The sequence below is a fragment of the Salvelinus fontinalis genome, chromosome 32 (genome assembly GCF_029448725.1).
Source record: "Salvelinus fontinalis isolate EN_2023a chromosome 32, ASM2944872v1, whole genome shotgun sequence".
Taxonomy (NCBI): Eukaryota; Metazoa; Chordata; class Actinopteri; order Salmoniformes; family Salmonidae; genus Salvelinus; species Salvelinus fontinalis.
Genome location: NC_074696.1, coordinates 14,302,724 through 14,326,250, shown reverse-complemented (window position 1 = coordinate 14,326,250; position 23,527 = coordinate 14,302,724). Strand labels below are relative to the sequence as shown.

The window sequence follows — 23,527 nt, the reverse complement described above, 5'->3', positions numbered from 1 at the left end:
TGAGAGAGAGAGAGAGAGCGAGGCAGGCACCATTTCTCAACCAGTCGAAATCATGAATCAGCTGGCATCATTTTTATGGATATTTACACAAAGAAATGTCAATTGAAAAAAGGTCAAACAAAATGAAGTGCAGCTGGTTCGCAGTCTTTCCAGCTTCACTTTGAAGTTAAGAGTTAGTTGTGTTGTTGGCTAGCTCCTCTGAACAACAGCTTCAGTTTGAAGTGATTGTGTTAGTTGTGTTGTTGGCTAGCTCCTCTGAACAACAGCTTCAGTTTGAAGTGATTGTGTTAGCTGTGTTGTTGGCTAGCTCCTCTGAACAACAGCTTCAGTTTGAAGTGATTGTGTTAGTTGTGTTGTTGGCTAGCTCCTCTGAACAACAGCTTCAGTTTGAAGTGATTGTGTTAGCTGTGTTGTTGGCTAGCTCCTCTGAACAACATTGTCCTGACGAGAGAACATTTTCTATGCTAGGCGAAATCTCGCCTCATTTGCTCATTGTTATGTATCCAAATAAAATGTCACTAACAGCTTAAACAAATGCAGCTACTGTTATTCTGTCTGCACTGTTTGACGTGAATAAGTTAGCCATAGTTGGCTAGCTAGCAAGCCATAAGAATATTGCCAGCCAGTATGGGAATGGAACGAACAACTGGTTCGCGTCCATAGATTCAGAACAAAAAGACGACTGGGTCGCGTTTCTGGCAACCGAACCAATAGAAAGAACGACCAGCCGGCTTAGTTAGCAACCCTAGATGTGTCGAGACTATATCTTATGGAAGGATGAAATGGTATGAATGCATTTCTCAAAACAAAAATTTTGAAAATATGTCAATAATTATTTGAATATAGTGGTAACCTGTTGTATAAAAGCGGTAATGCCCTTAAAGCCGGTGTTTGGAGGATATTGGCACGGTTCCCCGGCACTGGACTTCATCTTGGGCCTAACAACACCCGTGACAATTAGGGATGCACAATATATCGGTGAACTTATCTGAATCGGACGATATTAACTAAAAATGCCAACATCAGCATCGGCCCGATGTCTAGTTTAAGGCCGATGTGCAAAACCCATGTCAAAGCTGACGTGCATACCTATATAACGTAGGTACATGTAATGACGCCATGAAAGATTTTGCGCTACAAGTGCAACACAGCATTCCTAACCTAGCCCACAATGTCTGCTGTGTGGGTGGCGCAGTCAACAAGTCATTTGAAAGAGTAAGAATATTTTAGAGAGACAACTCAAAAGGCGAAATCCATTAAATGCCAAGATATGATGGATTCGAACCAGGGACTGTAGTGACGCCTCTTGCACTGAGATGCAGTGCCTTAGACTGCTGTGTCCGTGTGTGTGTTAAATAGTTAACTGTACTAGAATGCTTAAAAATGCTGCAATTAAATATATATATATATATATATATATATATATATACACTGATCAAAAACATAAAGGGAACACTTAACAACACAATTTAACTCCAAGTCAATCACACTTCTGTGAAATCAAACTGTCCACTTAGGAAGCAACACTGATTGACAATAAATTTCACATGCTGTTGTGCAAATGGAATAGACAAAAGGTGGAAATTATAGGCAATTAGCAAGACACCCCCAAAAAAGGAGTGATTCTGCAGGTGGTGACCACAGACCACTTCTCAGTTCCTATGCTTACTGGCTGATGTTTTGGTCACTTTTGAATGCTGGCGGTGCTCTCACTCTAGTGGTAGCACGAGACGGAGTCTACAACCCACACAAGTGACTCAGGTAGTGCAGTTCATCCAGGATGGCACATCAATGCGAGCTGTGGCAAAAAGGTTTGCTGTGTCTGTCAGCGTAGTGTCCAGAGCATGGAGGCGCTACCAGGAGACAGGCCAGTACATCAGGAAACGTGGAGGAGGCCGTAGGAGGGCAACAACCCAGCAGCAGGACCACTACCTCCGCCTTTGTGCAAGGAGGTGCACTGTCAGCGCCCTGCAAAATGACCCCCAGCAGGCCACAAATGTGCATTTATTTTATTCCCTGGTTTTCCCGAAGTCCCGGTTGGAGATTTCCCAGAATATGCAGGAAATCCAGAATTCTCCAACGAGGATTCTATTGAAAGTTCCCAGAATTTTGCAACCCCGGTATCGTTTTGTTTTGGAAAGGAAAATATCAGATATCGTATTGGCCAAAATCACTAGCGACAATATATCCTCCAAACACCGGCTTCTCGGGCATTATCACTGAAATAGAACTGGGCTATACAGCCTAGCTATTTTCCAGTGGTACTATTCTCTTTACTGTGCCAGATGACCGGTTAGCAATATGGCACACCCATTTGACCGATTAGCAAGTAAAGCTCCATCTTGACAATGCATCAGGACATTATCATGGTTACACTGGTGCATCCCCAGGGAACATACCTTGTCCCAGCTTCACCATCCCAGCGATGATGATGACGATGAGAGCCAGGACCTTCGCTACTGTAGAGACCACCTGGAGGATGGCCCCCCACTTCACCTTCATACAGTTCACACACGTCAGGAGACCTAGGAGGAGGAGAGATCAGTGTGTGTTTGACAGCAGAGTCCTCGGGTATAGAGAAGACCGGAACTGAAATTGACCTTGGTAATCCTGGTTAAAAATCAGTTAGCCATGAGTACAACAACTTGCTGACTCACCAAGCTAGTGGAACTAGAAATGGATAGAGATTCAGACCTGAAAAAGCCAGCCTAGTTAGTAGAACTAGAAATGCTACCAATAAAGCAGAGTACAAGTCTGATAAGGCTAATGGCTTAGGAATGATTCCAGATAGAGTGTCTGATAAACCCATCTCTATCCACCACTACAGAGAGTTGATAACATTACAGTCCAGGAGGACAGGCCTCTCTCCATCATGTAAAGTAATCCGCATCAAATAACAGCAGGACAGTGTGCACCTGCAGGCAGAGCGAGTGATTTGACTCAATTTCCTCTCCACTGGTATGTACCCTGGTCCCAGTGGAGAGGTGTATGGATTTGCATGGTCATGAAAGGAAAATAAACCCGAAGCCTCTTACTGTGTTTTCAAGTTTTGAATAGCTATCCTTATTCTGTTGGTCTAGGGTTTCTCAAACGTCATCGTTTCCCGCTAAATCAGGGACTGACTTAGACCTGGGTCACCAGGTGTGGGTAATTATCATCAGGTAGACCAGAAAACGAGCAGGCTCCGGACCTCGTAGGGTCAGAGTTGAATACCCCTGTTCTATACTGTGGTATGTTAATAGCTGTATGCACACACGAAGCAGGAATGTGGCCACACCACATCCAAGGTAAATGGAAGGATAGTGTATGTGAAGGGAGGCTGCTCTTACCACACATATTGTACTCCTGTTAAGACGGCTTACAGCACAGGAGGTGGGCGGTACCTTCATTGGGAAGGACGGTCTGGTGGTAATAGATGAAATGGTATGAAACACGTCAGGGTTTCCAGACGTTTTGATACCATTCCATTTGCGCCGTCCTCCCCTCAGCAGCCTCCTGTGGCCTACAGCGTACTACGATCCAGAGATTACCGGTTGTGTGTGTGAATAGTTACATCGGTAATAAATCAAGGGTTTGAACAAGGACCGAATGTCGCTGGTCAGCGTTTTTAATGCTTCAGGGAGAATTTCTACAATGGTTTCACACGACAACCAAATGCTTCCATGACAAGACAATCCTGCTGTTATGGCCTGTGGCAGTTATGTACAAGATCCTTTGACATCTAGGGTACTGTTATACTCAGGCCTTCTCTGAAACCTGTCACCAATGCCTAGCATATACCATTACAATATACACTCAAAATCCCCAAAACTAATTCTAACCTTTAGTATAGCAACTATATTTCCCTTAAACACAAAGGATAAATACAGAAAAGTAGGTTTGCAGTTCACTATAATAATAGGAGGTTGCCTCAGCATAGACCTCAGCCTCTTACACTTACCAGAGGATCACTTCTCTTTTACTCACACATCATTGATGAAGGAAGGAACACGTTTGAATGTGAATGTCTCCCCAGTGCCCATAGAGAGAAAGAGCACTGTCTCCCCAGTGCCCATAGAGAGAAAGAGCACTGTCTCCCCAGTGCCCATAGAGAGAAAGAGGACTGACAACATGTCCGAATTCCTGAGGGGATTCAACTAAACGCCACGTCAGGCTGCTTTCGTTTGTTCTGTTCCATCTGCCTGACTCAACAGAATACCTTCTCTGAGCTTTCTCCATGTTTGTCAGACAAACCCATATCGGACCTTGAGTGGCTCCAACTGAACACAAACACACGCACATTTATATCCCCCCTGGCAACCACAGAGATGACAGGATATGAAAGCAACAACTAAGTAAACACACAGGTGCACTTCACAGGTGCACCTGCAAGGCATGTAAGCATTAGGACAGACATCAAAATAAATGCAGTAGTGATATCAAACTTCTGGGTTGAGTTCAGTAGCACCAAGTAGAAAAACATTTTGCAACAGAGAACGTAAATCTGTGTTCTTATTAGACAAGTTCAGGTAGTATCTCCGTATTTCAAAACAGGCAGAGGGAGGAAAAGTAGTGAGCTCAGCTCATCTTACCGATGATGGCTGCTGCTATGAGTCTCACAGCATCGTAGGGGGCTGTGCAGGTGGGGTAGAAGGGCTGCACCAGGTAGTTAGAGAAGGTGAGGGCTATGACAGCCTGGCAGGCTGGCTCCACGATCATCAGGGACGTCCACAGCCTGATAATTAAAAACAACAAATTAAAATTGAGAATAAATAAGGATTTGTATAGAACTTAAAGTTGCTCAAATCACTTTCCATGTAATAGATTATCTCAATGGAGAGAAACCTATATAAAAATATAAAAAGTGGAATGAGGGGGAACCTGACCTAATAAAAGCCAGAAAGCCTCCAAAGGACTCCAGGATATATGCGTAACTGGCCCCAGACTTGTGGATGGTGGTTCCCAGCTCGGCGTAGCACAGAGCCCCGAACACGGAGAAGACCCCGCCGATGGCCCACACCACCAGTGACAGGCCGAAGGATCCTGTGTAGAGGAGAACCCCTTTGGGAGACACGAAGATGCCCGAGCCGATCATGTTGCCCACGATGAGGCAGACCCCGTGGAGCAAGGAGATCTCCTGCTTCAAACGCATGGAGCCAGTCGACAAGGTGTCGGCGTCTTTCTTAATCTCCATGGTGATGGTTCGGGTGGGGCGGAGGCAGGGCTGGAGACAGGGACAAGGACAGAGGAGGGAGCAGCACGTCACCAAGCAAGGCCACGATGTTTTACGCTCTCAACGGATGGTCATCATGTGTCCAGCTGATTTTAAAGACAACAAGGCTGTAGGGAAATTAAGACAGTACAATGTTAGTGCAGGAGGCAAGACAATATAACATGCGATGCGAAACCGTTAGGCTTCAGGCAACAACTGATTGTATTAGATAGACACTGGAATACCTAGCTAAACCTACACATGTAGGTGATAACTATTCATTTAACTCGGCAAGTCAGTTAACAACAAATTCTTATTTACAATGACGGCCTACAAAAAGGCCTCCTGCGGGGACGGGGATTCAAAATATAGGACAAAAACATACATCACGACAAGAGACAACACTACATAAAGAGAGACCAACATGGTAACAGCACAAAACATGGTACAAACATTATTGGGCACAGACAACAGCACAAAGGCAAGAAGGTAGAGACAACAATACATCATGCAAAGCAGACAACTGTCAGTAAGAGTGTTTGTTGCAGCTCGCTCCGGTCGCTAGTTGCAGCGAAATGAAAAGAGGAGAGACCCAGGGATGTGCTTTGGGGACCTTTAACAGAATGTGACTGTCAGAACGAGTGTTGTATGTGGAGGATGAGGGCTGCAGTAGATATCGCAGATCACTAGGGTTGCACATTTTTGGGGAATATTCAGAGGTAAAAACTTAACAGAATTAACAGAAATATGCAAATTAATATGTAGATGTTTTTTGCATTGATTTAAACTCAGCAACAAACATCCCTTTTTCAGGACCCTGTCTTTAAAAGACAACTCGTAAAAATCCAAATAACTTCACAGATCTTCATTGTAAAGGGTTTAAACACTGTTTCCCATGCTGTTCAATGAACCATAATCAATGAACATACACCTGGGGATCGGTCGTTAAGACAATAACATCTTACAAACGGTAGGCAATTAATGTCAAAGTTATGAAAACTTAGGACACCAAAGAGGCCTTTCTAGTGACTCTGAAAAAAACAAAAGAAAGATGCCCAAGGTCCCTGCTCATCTGCATGAACGTGCCTTAGGCATGCTGCAAGGAGGCATGAGGACTGCAGATGTGGCCAGGGGAATAAATTGCAATGCCCGTACTGTGAGACGCCTAAGACAGCACTACAGGGAGACAGGACGGACAGCTGATCGTCCTCGCAGTGGCAGTCCACGTGTAACACCTGCACAGGATCGATAAATCCGAACATCACACCTGCGGGACAGGATGGCAAGAACAACTGACCGAGTTACACCAGGAAAGCACAATCCCTCCATCAGTGCTCAGACTCTCAGCCTATTGCGGACAGAGGCTGGACTAATGGCTAGTAGGCCTGTTGTAAGGCAGGTCCTCACCAGACATCACCGGCAACAACGTCACCTATGGGAAGAAACCCAACGTCGCAGGACCAGACAGGACTGACAAAAAGTGCTCGTCACAGTTTTGTCTCACCGGGGGTGATGGTTGGATTCGCGTTTATCGTCGAAGGAATGAGCGTTACACCGACATCTGTACTCTGGAGCAGGATCGATTTGGAGGTGGAGGGTCTGTCATGGTCTGGGGAGGTGTGTCACGGCATCATCGGACTGAGCTTGTCATCATTGCAGGTAATCTCAACGCTGTGCGTTACAGGGAAGACATCCTCCTCCCTCATGTGGTACCCTTCCTGCAGGCTCAGCCTGACATGACCCTCCAGCATGACAATGCCACCAGCCATACTGCTCGTTCTGTGCGTGATTTCCTGCAAGACAGGAATGTCAGTGTTCTGCCATGGCCAGCGAAGAGCCCGGATCCCACTCCAATTGAGCACGTCTGGGACCTGTTGGATCGGAGGGTGAGGGCTAGGGCCATTCCCCACCAGAAATGTCTGGGAATTTGCAGGTGCCTTGGTGGAAGAGTGGGGTAACATCTCACAGCAAGAACTGGCAAATCTGGTGCAGTCCATGAGGAGGAGAAGCACCTGCAGTACTTAATGCAGCTGGTGGCCACACCAGATACTGACTGTTACTTTTGATTTTGACCCCCCTTTGTTCAGGGACACATTATTCCATTTCTGTTAGTCACATGTCTGTGGAACTTGATGTCTCAGGTTGTTGAATCTTATGTTCATACAAATATTTACACGTTAAGTTTGCTGAAAATAAACACAGTTGACAGTGAGAGGACGTTTCTTTTTTGGCTGAGTTTATTTACCATATGGAGACAGAAACAGAAACCTTTTACCTTATCATAAGTAGACAATTGCAAATGATTAAATCCTTCCATAGAAATGTTTTTTAAACTATTTAGTTACAAATTCAACTTTAATTAAATGAGTTGACTCTTCACATGGGGTGATGTCACTGAACAACAAAAGGGAATATTGAATCCATTACATCTCCCAAAAATGTTTTCAACATCTGTAAAATGATAGTCTAGAAACTAAAGCTTTAGTTGTCTTCCTCCTCTTCTCCCTGGACCTCCTCAATGTCCACCTCCTGAACATCAGACTATGAAGCCTCATCTTCCCTGTCACTTTCCAACCTTCTTGAGGATGGCTTGTTGTCAGGCTCAAAAAGACTCAAATTTGCCCAGATGGCCACCAAATTTTCAACCCTTGTATTGGTCAGTCAGCCTGTTGTGTGCTTCCGTGTGCGTGTTCCCAAACAAGAACCAGTTGCGCTCTGAGGCAGCTGATGTTGGTGGGATTTGGAGGATGATGGAGGCAACAGGGGAAAGAGCCTCAGATCCACAAAGTCCCTTCCACCAGGTGGCTGATGAGATATGTTGGCACAACTGCCATATTGCATCTCCATCCCAAAGCCCTTGCTTGGAAGTGTACTCCGCCAGACTGCCAAGAACCTGGCCCTCTTCCATGCTAAGGTGACGAGACACGGTAGGGATAGGCCTTGTTGATCTCTGCACCAGACAGGATGCTCTTGCCAGCATACTTGGGGTCCAACATGTACGTTGAGGCGTGTATGGGCTTCAGGCTTCCCGCTTTTTGATATATTTCAGAACTGCAGTTTCCTCTGCTTGGAGCAACAGTGAAGTGCTGCCCACTGGAGCAACAGTGAAGTGCTGCCCACTGGAGCAACAGTGAAGTGCTGCCCACTGGAGCAACAGTGAAGTGCTGCCCACTGGAGCAACAGTGAAGTGCTGCCCACTTCACTGTTGCTCCAAGCAGAAGAAACTGCAGTTCTTAAATATAATCAGCACTGATTTCTTCTCTTACATCTGCAAGCGGAGTCTGAACATCAGACATGATGGCATTGTCTCCCTCAATCCGTGCAATGGCTACTGAAACCTGTAGCAGGAGTTTCAGGCTGCTTACCACTCTCTCCCAAAATCATCCAGGAGGATCCTCTTGATGGGGCTGTCCATATTGGCAGACTGAGATACGGCCATTTCTTGGAGAGACTCCTTCCCCTCCAGGAGACTGTCAATCATGACGACAACACCACCCCAACGGGTTTTACTGGGCAGCTTCAATGTGGTGCTCTTATTCTTCTTACTTTGCTTGGTGAGGTAGATTGCTGCTATAACTTGATGACTCTTCACATACCCAACAGTTTCCTTGGCTCTCTTATTGATTGTATCCATTGTTTTCAGTGCCATGATGTCCTTGAGGAGCAGATTCAATGCCGATAATTCCACTTTAGACCAAGCAGCCTGTATGTTCTCAGCATTGTCTGTCACCAGTGCAAATACCTTCTGTGGTCCAAGGTCATGGAGATGTAGTTAATTATTCCTTGCCCACAAACATTTGACCACTCAGAGATGACTGCAATAGTTTGCTTTCTCTATGATTTGCTTGACCTTCACTTGAACTCTATATCCAGAAAATTAATAGTTAAAGCATGTCTGGTTGGAGGGGTGTATGTTGGTTGTAGAACATTCAGAAATCTCTTCCAATACACATTGCCTGTGAGCATCAGAGGTGAACTCGTTGTATACACAGCTTGAGCAAGACATTCATCAGCATTTCTCTGACTACGTTCCTCCATGAGCTGTTGCTAATGATAAGGTGTCTGGTTCATCATTTTCACCTCGAATAGAAGTAGAAGGACTTTGTCAGAGGTTGCTTGTTGTGAGCGCTGGGGGAACTTCATGCACTTGGCCAGATGATTCTGCATCTTTTTTGCATTCTTCACATATGATTTGGTTCAGTATTTGCAAATGTACACAGCTTTTCCTTCTACATTAGCTGCAGTGAAATGTCTCCACACATCAGTGCCTGTTGCATTTTTCTCGAAAGATTAAAAAAAAGATATACCCAAATACAATTCCATGTACAGATGCAGTTGTAGTCAGAAGTTTACAAACACTTGGGTTGGAGTCATTAAAACTAGTTTTTCAAGTTCACAAACTATAGTTATGACAAGTCGGTTAGGACATCTTCTCGGTGCATGACAAGTAATTGTTCCAACAAATTGTTTGTTTACAGACAGATTATTTCACAATTCCAGTGGGTCAGAAGTTTATACACTAAGTTGACTGTGCCTTTAAACAGCTTGGAAAATTCCAGAAAATTATGTCATGGCTTTAGAAGCTTCTGAGAGGCTAATTGACATAATTTGAGTCAATTGGAGGTGTACCTGTCGATGTATTGCAAGGCCTGCCTTCAAACTCGGTGCCTCTGCTTGACATTATGGGAAAATCTAAAGAAATCAGCTAAGACCTCAGAAAAAAAGGTGGACCTCCACAAGTCTGGTTCATCCTTGGGAGCAATTTCCAAACACCTGAAGGTACCACGTTCATCTGTACAAACAATAGTATGCAAGTATAAACACCATGGGACAACGCAGCCGTCATACCGCTAAGAAAGGAGACGCGTTCTGTCTCCTAGAGATTAATGTGTTTTGGTGCGAAAAATGCAAGTCAATCCCCGAACAGCAGCAAAGGACCTTGTGAAGATCCTGGAGGAAACAGGTACAAAAGTATCTATATCCACAGTAAAACTAGTCCTATATCGACATAACCTGGAAGGCCGCTCAGCAAGGAAGAAGCCACTGCTCCAAAACCGCCATAAAAAAAGCCAGACTGCACATGGGGACAAAGATTGTACTTTTTGGAGAAATGTACTCTAGTCTGATGAAATAAAAATAGAACTGTTTGGCCATAATGACCATCGGTATGTTTGGAGGAAAAAGGGGAGGGCTTGCAAGCCGAAGAACACCATTCCAACTGTGAAGCACGGGGGTTCGAGCATCATGTTGTGGGGGTGCTTTGCTGCAGGAGGGACTGGTGCACTTCACAAAATAGATGGCATCATGAGGGAGGAAAATTATGTGGATATATTGAAGCAACATCTCAAGACATCAGTCAGGAAGTTAAAGCTTGGTCTCAAATGGGTCTTCCAAATGGACAATGACCCCAAGCATACTTCCAAAGTTGTGGCAAAATGGCTTAAGGACAACAAAGTCAAGGTATTGGAGTGGCCATCACAAAGCCCTGACCTCAATCCTATAGAACATATGTGGGCAGAACTGAAAAAGCATCTGTTGCGAGTAAGGAGGCCTACAAACCTGACTCAGTTACACCAGCTCTGCCAGGAGGAATGGGACAAAACTCACCCAACTTATTCTGGGAAGCTTGTGGAAGGCTACCCGAAAGTTTGACCCAATGTAAACAATTTAAAAGCAATGCTACCCAATACTAATTAAGTGTATGCAAACGTCTGACCCACTGGAAATGTGATGAAAGAAATTAAAGCTGAAATAAATCATTCTCTCTGCTATTATTCTGACATATCACATTCTTAAAATAAAGTGGTGATCCCAACTGACCTAAGACAGGGAGTTTTTACTAGGATTAAATGTCAGGAATTGTAAAAAACTGAGTTTAAATATATTTGGCTACGGTGTATGTAAACTTCCGACTTCAACTGTAAATAGTTAAGCAGTTAGATTAAACATCTCCTTTGTAGGATTTTTTTTATTTTTATGAAACATGTGAATTAACACTCAGCAGGCTCAAGCAAGCTAAAACCCTCATGGTAGCAAAAACAAACTAGCATAACTTGTTAACAAGTTAAATGATTTAAACCCACTGCGGTAGGCTACTATTTACTAGTTAATAAAAATAATAATGTATGTCATAAAATATATTCACCCCACCCAGTAACTTACCAGAAAGCATGTAGTACTTGACTCAGACAGTGTAGTAGTGTGGGCTCAATAGCATCTCAATAGTGTGCAAGATCTTGAGAATCAGCTGTACATGTGATGGCAGAATGCACTGTGCATGTAAAAGGTTGCAATTCCATTGAATTGGGGATAGTTTAACCAAAGTATGCCACAAGGCCTAGAATTGACTTATGTGTATCCCACAAAAAAAAAGTTAACTTTTTTGATGAATTTAAGCAACATTTCCGGGCTTAACTTCCCATGGAAAAATGTCCGACCCTTTCCAACTCTACAGGTATCATGTATGAAGTCTACAGTCTGTCTGCGCCACAAGCAGCAGCAGCGGAGGAGGAGTTCAATCATTATGCATTCTGGGTATTTGTATGTATTATGGATCCCCATTAGCCAAGGTAGCAGCTACTTTTCCTGAGGTCCAGCAAAATTAAGGCAGTTATACAATTTAAGATATTACAATAAGTTCACAACAGATTTCACAACACATTAAGTGTGTGACCTCAGGACTCTACTACAACAAAATCCATGTGTACATGTGTGTATAGTGCGTATTATATTGTGTGTTTGAATGCTTCTATGTGACTGTTTGTGTTGCGTCACAGTCCCTGCTGTACAGTGCATTTTTAATCGAATTCTACTGCTTGCATGAGCTACTTGATGTGGAATAGAGTTCCATGTAGTCATGACTACATAGTACTGTGCTCCTCCCGTAGTCTGTTCTGGACTTGGGGACTGTGAAGAGATCTCTGGTGGCATGTCTTGTGGGGCATGCATGCGTGTCTGAGCGATGTGCCAATAGTTCAAAAACAGACTAACTCTGTGCATTGAACATGTCAATACCTCTCACAAATACAACTGGTGATGAAGTCAATCTCTCCTCCACTTTGAGCCAGGAGAGATTGACATGCATATTATTAGTGTGCTGCCCTTTTCTGAGGCAACTGCAATTTTCCCAAGTCCCTCTTTGTGGCACCTGACCACATGACTGAACAGTAGTCCAGGTGTGACAACTAGGGCCTGTAGGACCTGCCTTGTTGATAGTAGAGGTTGACCGATTAAATCGGAATGGCCGATTAATTAGGGCCGATTTCAAGTTTTCATAACAAATCGGAAAATCGGCTTTATTTAACTAGGCAAGTCAGTTAAGAACACATTCTTATTTTCAATGACGGGCTAGGAACGGTGGGTTAACTGCCTCGTTCAGGGGCATAACGACAGATTTTTACCTCGTCAGCTCGGGGGATTCAATATTGCAACCTTACAGTTAACTAGTCCAACGCTCGAACCACCTGATTACATTGGACTCCACGAGGAGCCTGCCTGTTACGCGAATGCAGTAGAAGCCAAGGTAAGTTGCTAGCTAGCATTAATCTTATAAAAAACAATCAATGAATCAATCATCATCACTAGTTAACTACACATGGTTGATGATATTACTAGTTTATCTAGCGTGACCTGCGTTGCATATAATCGATGCGGTGCGTATTGTTGCTCCAATGTGTACCTAACCATAAACATCAATGCCTTTCTTAAAATCAATACACAGAAGTATATATTTTTTAAACCTGCATATTTAGCTAAAAGAAATCCAGGTTAGCAGGCAATATTAACCAGGTGAAATTGTGTCACTTCTCTTGCGTTCATTGCACGCAGAGTCAGGGTATATGCAACAGTTTGGGCCGCCTAATTTGCCAGAATTTTACGTAATTATGACATAACATTGAAGGTTGTGCAATGTAACAGAAATATTTAGACTTATGGGTGCCACCCGTTAGATAAAATAAGGAACGGTTCCGTATTTCACTGAAAGAATAAACGTCTTGTTTGAGATGATAGTTTCCGGATTCGACTATATTGACCTAAGGCTCGTATTTCTGTGTGTTATGTTATAACTAAGTCTATGATTTGATAGATCAGTCTGACTGAGCGGTGGTAGGCAGCACCAGGCTCGTAAGCATTCATTCAAACAGCACTTTCCTGCATCTTGCCAGAAGCTCTTCGCTGTGCTTCAAGCCTATCAACTCCCGAGATTAGGCTGGTGTAACCGATGTGAAATGGCTAGCTAGTTAGCGGGGTGCGCGCTAATAGCGTTTCAAACGTCACTCGCTCTGAGACTGAGTAGTTATTCCCCTTGCTCTGCATGGGTAACGCTGCTTCGAGGGTGGCTGTTGTCGTTGTGTTCCTGGTTCGAGCCCAGGTAGGAGCGAGGAGAGGGATGGAAGCTATACTGTTAAACTGGCAATAAGAATATCCAATAGTCAAAGGTATATGAAATACAAATGGTAGAGAGAGAAATAGTCCTTTAATAACTACAACCTAAAACTTCTTTCCTGGGAATATTGAAGTCTCATAAGTTCCTTGCTCAGAACATAAACGTTAGCTTTCTTACATGGCACATATTGCACTTTCTCCTCCAACACTTTGTTTTTGCATTATTTGAACCAAATTGAACATGTTTCATTATTTATTTGAGGCTAAATTGATTTTATGGATGTATTATATTAAGTTAAAATAAGTGTTCATTCAGTATTGTTGTAATTGTCATTATACAAACAAATAAAAATCGTCATCGGCTTTTTTTGGTCCTCCAATAATCTGTATCGGTGTTGAAAAATCATAATTGGTCGACCTCTAGTTGATAGTGTTGTTAAGAAGGCAGAGTAGCGCTTTATTATGGACAGACATGTCCACATCTTAGCTACCGTTGTATCAATAGGATTTTGACCATGACAGTTTACAATCCAGGGTTACGCCAAGTAGTTTAGTCACCTCAACTTGCTCAATTTCCATATTATTTATTACAAGGATTTAGTTGAGGTATAGGGTTTAGTGAATTGTCCCAAATACAATGCTTTTAGTTTCTGAAATATTTAGGACAAATGTATTCCTTGACACCCATTCTGAAACTAACTGCAGCTCTTTGTTAAGTGTTGCAGTCATTTCACTCGCTGTAGTAGCTGACGTGTAATGTGGTGTTGTGTCAACCGCATACATAGACACACTGGCTTTACTCAAGGACAGTGGCATGTCGTTAGTAAAGATTGAAAAATGTAAGTGGCCTAAACAGCTGCCCTGGGGAATTCCTGATTCTACCTGGATTATGTTGGAGAGGCTTCCATTAAAGAACACCCTCTATGTTCTGTTAGACAGGTAACTCTTTATCCACAATATAGCAGGGGGTGTAAAGCCATAACACATATGTTTTGCCAGCAGCAGACTATGATCAATAATGTCAAACGCCGCACTAGAGTCCAACAAAACAGCCCCCACACACAATCTTTTTTAAATAAATTTCTCTCAGGGGGCCTGTAGGACCTGCCAATAAGTCAATTGGCAGGTCCTACAGTCAATTGTGTAAGTGCTGTGCTTGTTGAATGTCCTTCCCTATAAATGTGCTGAAGGTCTGTGGTCGATTTGTTTACTATAAAATAGCATTGTATCTGGTCAAACACAATTTTCCCCCAAAGTTTACTGAGGACTGGTAACAGGCTGATTGGTCAGCTATTTGAGCCAGTAGAGGGGCTTTACTATTCTTAGGTAGGGGGAAAAGGTTTGCTTCCCTCCAGGCCTGAGGCACACACTTTCTAGTATGCTTAAAATTGAAGATATGGCAAATAGGAGTGGCAATATCGTTCGGTATTATCCTCAGTAACTTTATCTAAGTTGTCAGACCCCGGTGGCTTGATTGTCCTTCATAATGTAGTCAGATATACATGGATGTGTAGTATCAGCGTTTGTTGCTGGCATGTCATGCCCAAGTTTGCTAATCTTGCCAATTAAAAAAATAATTAAAGTAGCTGGCAATAGCAGTGGGTTTTGTGATGAATGAGCCATCTGAATCAATGAATGATGGACCGGAGTTTGCCTTTTTGCCCAAAATGTCATTTAAGGTGCACCAAAGCTTTTTAATATAATGTATCTTTGTTTCATAGTGCAATTTCTTATTTTTAATTCAGTTTAGTCACATGATTTCTCAATTTGCAGTACTTTGCCCATTGGTTGTGCAGCCAGACCTTTTGCCTCATCCCTCTCAACAATAAAAATGTTCAATTCCTCATCAATCCGCCGGGATTTAACAGTTTTAGTCATTTTCTTAATGGGTGCGTGCTTATTAGTAACTCCGATAAGCAATTTCATAAAATGTGTCAAGTGCAGCGTCTGGTTGCTTCTCATTACATACTAACAAATCTTATTTGCATCAACATGGGAATCACTACAAAATGTATTGGATGACCTCTTATATTAGGCCCAGCCTTGGGAACTTTGGTTTTCCTAGATATGGCTACAATACCAAGTTAATTTCTGTAGCATTGGTAAAGATGCATTCAATACACGTTGATGATTTTATTGCTGTGCTGTTTAACTACCCTGGTACAGTAGGTTGGCTGACCCTGAACCAGGCACTAGTTAGTTTGAAGCTCCTGAGTGAGCAGCCTGATGAAAGACAGTCAATATTTAAATCACCCAGAAAATATACCTCTGTTGACATCACATACGTTATCAAGCATGTCACATGTTATCCAGATAGTGACGGTTTGCACCTGGTGGTCTAAAGCAGCTTCCCACCAGAATGGGCTTTAGGTGAGGCAGATGAACCTGTAGCCATATTAACATCACAGTATTTAACACAACATCCTCTCAAAGCTTTATAGGAATGTGCTTCTGAATATAAAAAGAGCAGACCAGCTTTGGCATATGTGTCTTTTCTTTAGACCGTAGAACCAGCAGATACAGTGGAGTAGTGCTGGTGAACGCTACAGCAAGGTCTAGTGACAGACTGTTTTCCCACTAACAGGCATTGTGCCTGGCTACTGGAACAAAGTAGTGGGTGCCTTAGAATACAGAACAAGGCTTTTGTTATTGGAACACTCACCTCACTGATTTTAATCCCTTCTTCTCCGCTCTCTGAAGTGTAAATAAAATGACGTAGAGGAGGCCCAGCTCAAGTCGTCTCAGATTCAAGTCGCTGTTCTTTACTCGAACTCTGGAACAAAGAAAGAACAAGGAGTGCATTTTTAATCTTAGTTCAAATACCTGGTGTTGCTATGGGAGGATTTCCCATGGCTGGGTTTGGTTTGTTAACCGACTAGAATAGCAAAGTGACTGTGGAACAGCCCGCTCACTTTGCATTTCAAGGTAGATAGATGTTTATTACAATGCAGTAATGGCGCACTATAGCTTGAACATGCACCTGCAGGATATAGCCTCATTTATTTTTTATCCAAGGAAAAATACATTTGTTCTCTTAGAACTTTCCCTAAATGTCTGGCCTAAAACACTCAGTTTAGACGAGCTCGATTTCACTGAAAATGTGCTTTGCATTTATCAACCGTGTCATCAAGTTAGGACATTCTACACAGCCGAGCAAGGCCTCCAAACAGCAGGGGGGAACATTTACCTGCTCCAGAACATCATCAGTTTCCGTTTAGCTCTGTTCTTGAGCGACGAACAGAGAAGCGTAATTTATTGTAGGACATCACATGGACTCCTATGGTTGCGGCCTACACCAGCACAAACAACTATGGGACCAGGCTACCCTTATCAAGGAAATCCCTTATCAAACAAACATAATGGTCCTGCTGCGTTTGTGTGTTTGTAATGCCTCCGTGTGTGTATTTATAATACCCGAGTGTTTAATGCCTTTCTCCATTTATGTTTGTAATACCACCGTTTGTGTGCATTTATAATACCTCAGTTTGTAAAGCCTGTGTGTTTAATGCCTCGGTTTGTGAGTTTGTAATGCCTCTGTGTGCATTTATAATACCTCCGTTTGTAAAGCCTGTGTGTTTAATGCCTCGGGTGTTACGAACACAAACAGCCTCTCAGGAAGAGACTTCCTCTTCTCCTTTACTAGTTCCTCTCTCATCTCCATTAATAGGAAATCAGAGGGACGCCAGTCATGCAGACATGCTTATTAGATTCCAACAGCATCTGGTCTGATGGTCTGCCTTTATGCTCTGTGAAATACTTTTTAATTGAGGGCAGTGTATTCAGAATTCCTGGCAGTACAACATTAGGCTACTGCATGCATAGGGGTTCTAGGAATGACTCCTAGCATAGACTACTCACTGAATCAACAAGAACATATCAGTAGTGCCATAGCACAAGGAATGCCATGTGGGAATTGGTTTTCCACTCCTGTGTCAACATCAGCTTGTAGCAAGTGATGCAATAGTTTGATTAATCTGGCTGTAATATACAATTAAAATGGGTATATAAAAAGCCCAAAACTAGGCCAGAATGTTTAATAAAATTACATTTAAACTGGCTCTACCCGTTGTCTTTGCGCTTTGTCCTTCAGCTGCTCGAAATTTTTGAAAAATATCCAGAGGAAAGTAATGTTTACCTGACTTTTGGTTCAGTACCCAGGTCAAGTTAGTCCAATATAAAACTCTCGTCAATAGCTTTTGAACCAACCAACCATGCCATGAAAATTGTATATTCTACACACAATACCCCATAATGACAACGCAACAACAGCTTTATACCCCGACTACACTGCTCGCGTCGCAAAATAAATTTAGGAATCTATGTTATTCAATTATTGCGCGCGCCAACGAGCGTCTGCGTTGCCAAGGGCTAAAATAGAAGTCATTCCTATTTCTGACGCAGATCGCGCTGCAAGTCCTGCCTCTCCCATCTCCTCATTGGTTTATAGAAGCAGGTACCCATGTGCCATTTCCTCATTGGTTATACCCACGTGGGTGATTGAAAGACAAACTATTGCCGGTTATCGTGGTAATACTATGAAAGTTCGAGATGCCAATCACCATATAAGTTAAACGATGAAAAAGCCTGGAAGGAGGAGAGATGACTAGAAACGATTCGGTTGACCATTTTTATGTGTGGATTAATTGTCGGAGAACCTTGTGCATTTCAGGTAAAATAACAACCTAATGTTTATATCCCAGGACAAATTAGCTAGCAACAGCAAGCTAGCTAAATAGGACAAATTAGCTAGCAAGTGCAAGCTAACTAGCTAAATTGTCATAAATGTTTAATACTTTTTGACCTGTCCCCAAATTTATGTCATTGGTTCAGAGTTTGTTTTGGTATTTTAACCTGCGTGTCGAGATCGCATATGGTGTGGGGGGACAAAATAAACGTATGCACGATGGCGCACGCGCGCAGCCGGTTTGGGTTCCGTGTTAGAAATTGTTGGCAATTTATTCAAAACACAAAACGTAAATCACAGTTACAAAACTGCCGACCCTTTACTCAGTACTTTGTTGAAGCACCTTTGGCAGCCTCGAGTCTTTTTGGGTATTGCGCTACAAGCTTGGCACACCTGTATTTGGGGAGTTTCTACCATTCTTCTCTGCAGATCCTCTCAAGCTCTGTCAGGTTGAATGGGGAGCGTCACTGCACAGCTATTTTCAGGTCTCTCCAGAGATGTTAGATCAGGTTCAAGTCCGGCCTCTGGCTGGGCCACTCAAGGACATTCAGAGACGTGTCCCGAAGCCACTCCTGCATTGTCTTGGCTGTGTGCTTAGGGTTGTTGCACTGTTGGAAGGTGAACCTTTGCCCCAGTCTGAGGTCCTGAGTGCTCGAGGTATTTTTCATCAAGGATCTCTCTGTACTTTGCTCCGTTCATCTTTCCCTCAATCCTGAATAGTCCCCCAGTCCCTGCTGTTGAAAAACATCCCCACAGCATGATGCTGCCACCACCATAGGGATGGTGCCAGGATTCCTCTAAATGTGAAGCTTGGCATTCAGGGCAAAGAGTTCAATCTTGGTTTCATCAGACCAGAGGATCTTGTTTCTCAAGGTCAGAGTCCTTTAGTTGCCTTTTGGCAAACTCCAAGCTGGCTGTCATGTGCCTTTTACTGAGGAGTGTCTTCCGTCTGGCCACTCTACCATAAAGGCCTGATTGGTGGAGTTCTGCAGAGATGGTTGTCCTTCTGAAAGGTTCTCCCATCTCCACAGAGGAACTCGGGTTCTAGGTCCCTGACCAAGGCCCCTCTCCCCCAACTGCTCAGTTTAGCCTGCTCTAGGAAGAGTCCACATACTTTCATATGCAATTGAAACCAGTAGCCTCCTTCATGTTCTATTTCTTTCATTGTCCGGCAGCCAAATGCATATTCGCACAAACTATTTCTTAACATTACTAAGGCAGTAGGCTATCAACAATTTAAGCTAACTGTTCTAATCTGTTGCATCAGAATAACTATTTTTTATGTAACCTGGTTGTATGAATTTAGGATTCATCGTTCCACAACTGTCCCAGAGTCTGTTTGGACCATTTCTTTCTCGACAAGGTAAACTTTTCTGGGGGCGGCCCGTCAGTGAGGCGGCCCGTCAGGGAGTCCAGGACCCAGTTGCACAGGGAGGGGTTGAGACCCAGGGCCTCCAGCTTGATGATGAGCTTGGAGAGTACTATGGTGTTGCATGCTGAGCTGTAGTCAATGAACAGCATTCTTACATAGGTATTATTTTTGTCCAGATGGGACAGGGCAGTGTGCAGTGTGATGGCGATTGCATCATCTGTGGACCTGTTTGGGCAGTATGCAAACAGGTTCTATTCATGATGACAGAAGTGAGTGCTACGGGGCGGTAGTAATTTAGTTCAGCCTACTTTTGTCTATACAGATTTTTATTTTTTCATTTAACTAGGCAAGTCAGTTAAGAACAAGTTCTTATTTACAATGACGGCCTACCCCGGCCAAACCCGGGCGATGCTGGGCCAATTCTGCACCGCCCTATGGGACTCCCAAATGCGATACACCCGTGTTTTGAACCATTGACGCATCTTGCACTGAGATGCAGTGCCTTAGACCGCTGCGCCACTTGGGAGCCCAAGCAGTTCGTATTATTCTGTACCAGGGTTTCCTTTATGAAAATGTGGCACTGGACATTTGACTAGCAGCATTTCATTTAAAAAAGCATGATTTGGTCACAGAGGATTATTAGCTTCCCCTAGCCTTAAAAAAATATTTGTTTATTGCCTTTCAGGCAGCACGCACTGAAAATGCCAAATACAGGAGGACAGAAACTAGCTGTCCTCCGGCTACACCATAGTGCTTCCCTACAGACTGCTGCTGAGGCTACTGTAGACCATTGCAAAAGTGTGTTTTAATCAATTATTTGGTGACATTAATATTTTGTATAGTTTTAATCAAAAAAAGTATTTAAAAAATTGTGAAACATTTTAAAGTTATGAAATTCACAGAGGATGGTCTTCCACTTCCTCCTCTGAGGAGACTTCACTGATGCATATGGGTCCGGTACATTTCTCCAATGTCAGATAAATTAAAATGCCACATCTTCATAAAGGAAACCCTGGTACAGAATAATAGGAACTGCTCTGAGACCAGGTTTTCCACAAGGACAACAGGTAGAGTAAGTTTAAAGGTAACGTTATTAAACATTCTGGCTTGTAAGGAACAGTTACACGATTTTGGGGGGTTAGTTTCAAGCTGTATATAGGCTACCAATGAATTGTGTATTACAGCATGATCACATGAAGTAATTTTAGTCAGATATCACTGACCATATGTTCTGGATAGAAAAACTTTGAAAATATGCGTAGGCTACATTCTTTATGACACAATTCTCCACCACCGTTTGTGTATTTTCTGACAATTTAGGATGTTGGTACCCCATGTCTGAACGCGGTGTGTAACATCCTAAATTGTCCGAAAATACGAAAACGGTGGTGGAAAAATGTGTTTAATTATTTAAGTACGCATATTTTCCCCACAATTATATTTAGTTAAGGAGGGAAATGATGGCCTTTGCCGTCTGAATGGAGGATACTTAATGTACGCGCCGGTCCACGAGTGCGTTAGTCGGGAATGTACATTAAGCCTTAGCGGACTAAACTCGCCATGGAGTGGATTTTAGTCCGCCAATCAAGCCATGTGAATAGATCGGAAATATCCGCTGCCTATAAGCAAAACCTACATTACCAGGGAAACGAATATACTTTTGTTTGCCCACATCATCAATCCAAAGTGCAATACATTTAGCCCACGTTCTCAAAGTACCATACTAGGCAGTCAAGCAACAAACGTGGACAGATTCGCACAACCTGGCATGCGTAAAAATTGACAAGCATAACTTAGCCAGACCGTTTTTTGTTTTGTTTTATGCTTTAGCCACACAGACTCCAGTCCGTTGAGCTGAAACTAGCTAAATAATTTGCTGTAAACTGTATCGTTTTGCTAACGTTAGTAGTCATGACAAAAGTTAGCTAGCTAGTTACAGTAGCTAAAGCTAGCAAAGCTATCTTTTGTCGGTAGCTATCTACATTTAATAATACTTGCAGCTAGAGAACTCTCAAAACGTACAACTGATAACCATTTTCCAGGTAGTTCGAGTAAATGCCCAGAAAGTACCAGATTGTTTCATCTAACTAGCTACTAACCACGTTTGAAACCCTGTCCAACCACGACACATGCTGATGATGCTGAACTGCCGCATGTGCGTGGCAGTTCAATCCAGTTACGTTTCACTAGCTAGCAAGTTGAGCTAAACAACTGACTAGTCAAACATCTGAAAGTGAATAAAATGTAGGTAAGAAGCTAAATCCTATTTTCTCTCAAAATACTTAGATAAAGCCTTACCTTGAGAGCTTCTTTCAATGAGACTGAAAACCCATGTGCAAGCGTACTCAATGCTGGATGTTTGATTATCGTTGCTGGCTGCCTCTTCGTCATCACTACATTTCCTCGCTCCTCCTTCACTTGGAGGAAGTGGTGATTTTATGTGTATTTTATTAATGCTATACCCTGTGATGAAAATAGATGCTTCATCCTCCTCCTTTCTAAAGTCAGGTTGAACTCAGTTGTTGAGTTTAGTTAGGATGAAATCCTTTAACTACACTGAACAAAAATATAAACGCAACATGTAAAGTGTTGGTCTCATGTTTCATGAGCTGAAATAAAAGATTTCAGAAATTTTCCATAAACACAAAGAGCTTATTTCTCTCAAATGTTGTGCACAAATTTGTTTACTTCCCTGTTAGTGAGCATTTCTCCTTTGCCAACATAATCCATTCACTTTACATATGTGGCATAGCAAGAATATCAAGAAGCTGATTAAACTGCATGATCATTACACAGTTGCACCTTGTGCTGGGGGACAATAAAAGGCCACTCTAAAATATGCAGTTTTGTCACACAACACAATGCCACAGATGGCTCAAGTTTTGAGGGAGTATGCAATTTTCATGCTGACTGCAGCAATGTTCACCAGAGCTGTTGCCAGAGAATTGTTTGTTAATTTCTCTACCATAAGCCGCCTCCAACGTAATTTTAGAGAATTTGGCAGTACGTCCAACCGGTCTCACAACCACAGACACGTGTATGGCGTTGTGTGGACGAGCGGTTTGCTGATGTCAACGTTGTGAACAGAGTGCCCCGTGGTGGCGGTGGGGTTATGGTATGGGCAGGCATTAGCTACGAACAACAAACACAATTGTATTTTATCGATGACAATTTGAATGCACAGAGACACCATGACGAGATCCTGAGGCCCATTGTCGTGCCATTCATCTGCCACCATCAACTCATGTTTCAGCATGATAATGCACGGCCCCATGTCGCAAGGACTTGTACACAATCCCTGGAAGCTGAAAATATCCCAGTTCTTCCATGGCCCGCATACTCACCAGACATGTCATCCGTTGAGCATGTTAGGGATGCTCTGGATCGACATGTGCAACAGCATGTTCTAGTTCCCACCAATATCCAGCAACTTCTCACAGCCATTGAAGAGAAGTGGGACAACATTTCACAGGCCGCAATCAACAGCCTGATCAACTCTATGCGAATGAGATGTGTTGTGCTGCTTGAGGCAAATGGTGGCCACACCAGATACTGACTGGTTTTCGGATCCACACCTTTTTCTAAGGTACCTGTGACCAACAGATGCATATCTGTATTACCAGTCATGTGAAATCCATATATTAGGGACTAATGAATTTATTTCAATTGACTGATTTCCTTATATGAACTGTAACTCAGTAAAATCTTTTAAATTGTTGTGTTGCATTTATATTTGTGTTCAATATATTCAACCGTCTAACAAGGGAACCTTAGCTCATTGATTTCCTGTTCTGTGAGAAGGGGAAACCTGTGTGCCTGTGAACACTCCTGAAAATTGCTATTTCAAAAGTTTAGTTCACAATCTCACTGGATGATGATGAGGTTATGAGACCAG

The 23,527-nt window shown here is 42.9% G+C and overlaps 1 protein-coding gene across 2 annotated transcripts in view; it reads right to left on the bottom strand.

Moving 5' to 3' along the window:
• LOC129830798 (Y+L amino acid transporter 2-like) overlaps positions 1 to 22,029 on the bottom strand; it is a 30,220-nt gene extending 8,191 nt beyond the window's left edge. Inside the window, exons 1-5 of one of the 2 annotated variants that reach the window (XM_055893532.1) lie at positions 21,931 to 22,029; positions 16,239 to 16,349; positions 4,866 to 5,319; positions 4,572 to 4,714; positions 2,400 to 2,525 (exon numbers count right to left, since the gene is read on the bottom strand). In XM_055893532.1, the coding sequence (XP_055749507.1) occupies positions 2,400 to 2,525; positions 4,572 to 4,714; positions 4,866 to 5,173 (577 nt within the window). In that variant the 5' untranslated portion in view covers positions 5,174 to 5,319; positions 16,239 to 16,349; positions 21,931 to 22,029. The remainder of the gene's footprint in view (positions 1 to 2,399; positions 2,526 to 4,571; positions 4,715 to 4,865; positions 5,320 to 16,238; positions 16,350 to 21,930) is intronic. The other variant, XM_055893533.1, reaches the window with a different exon arrangement.
• Between the last annotated feature and the right edge of the window lie 1,498 nt (positions 22,030 to 23,527).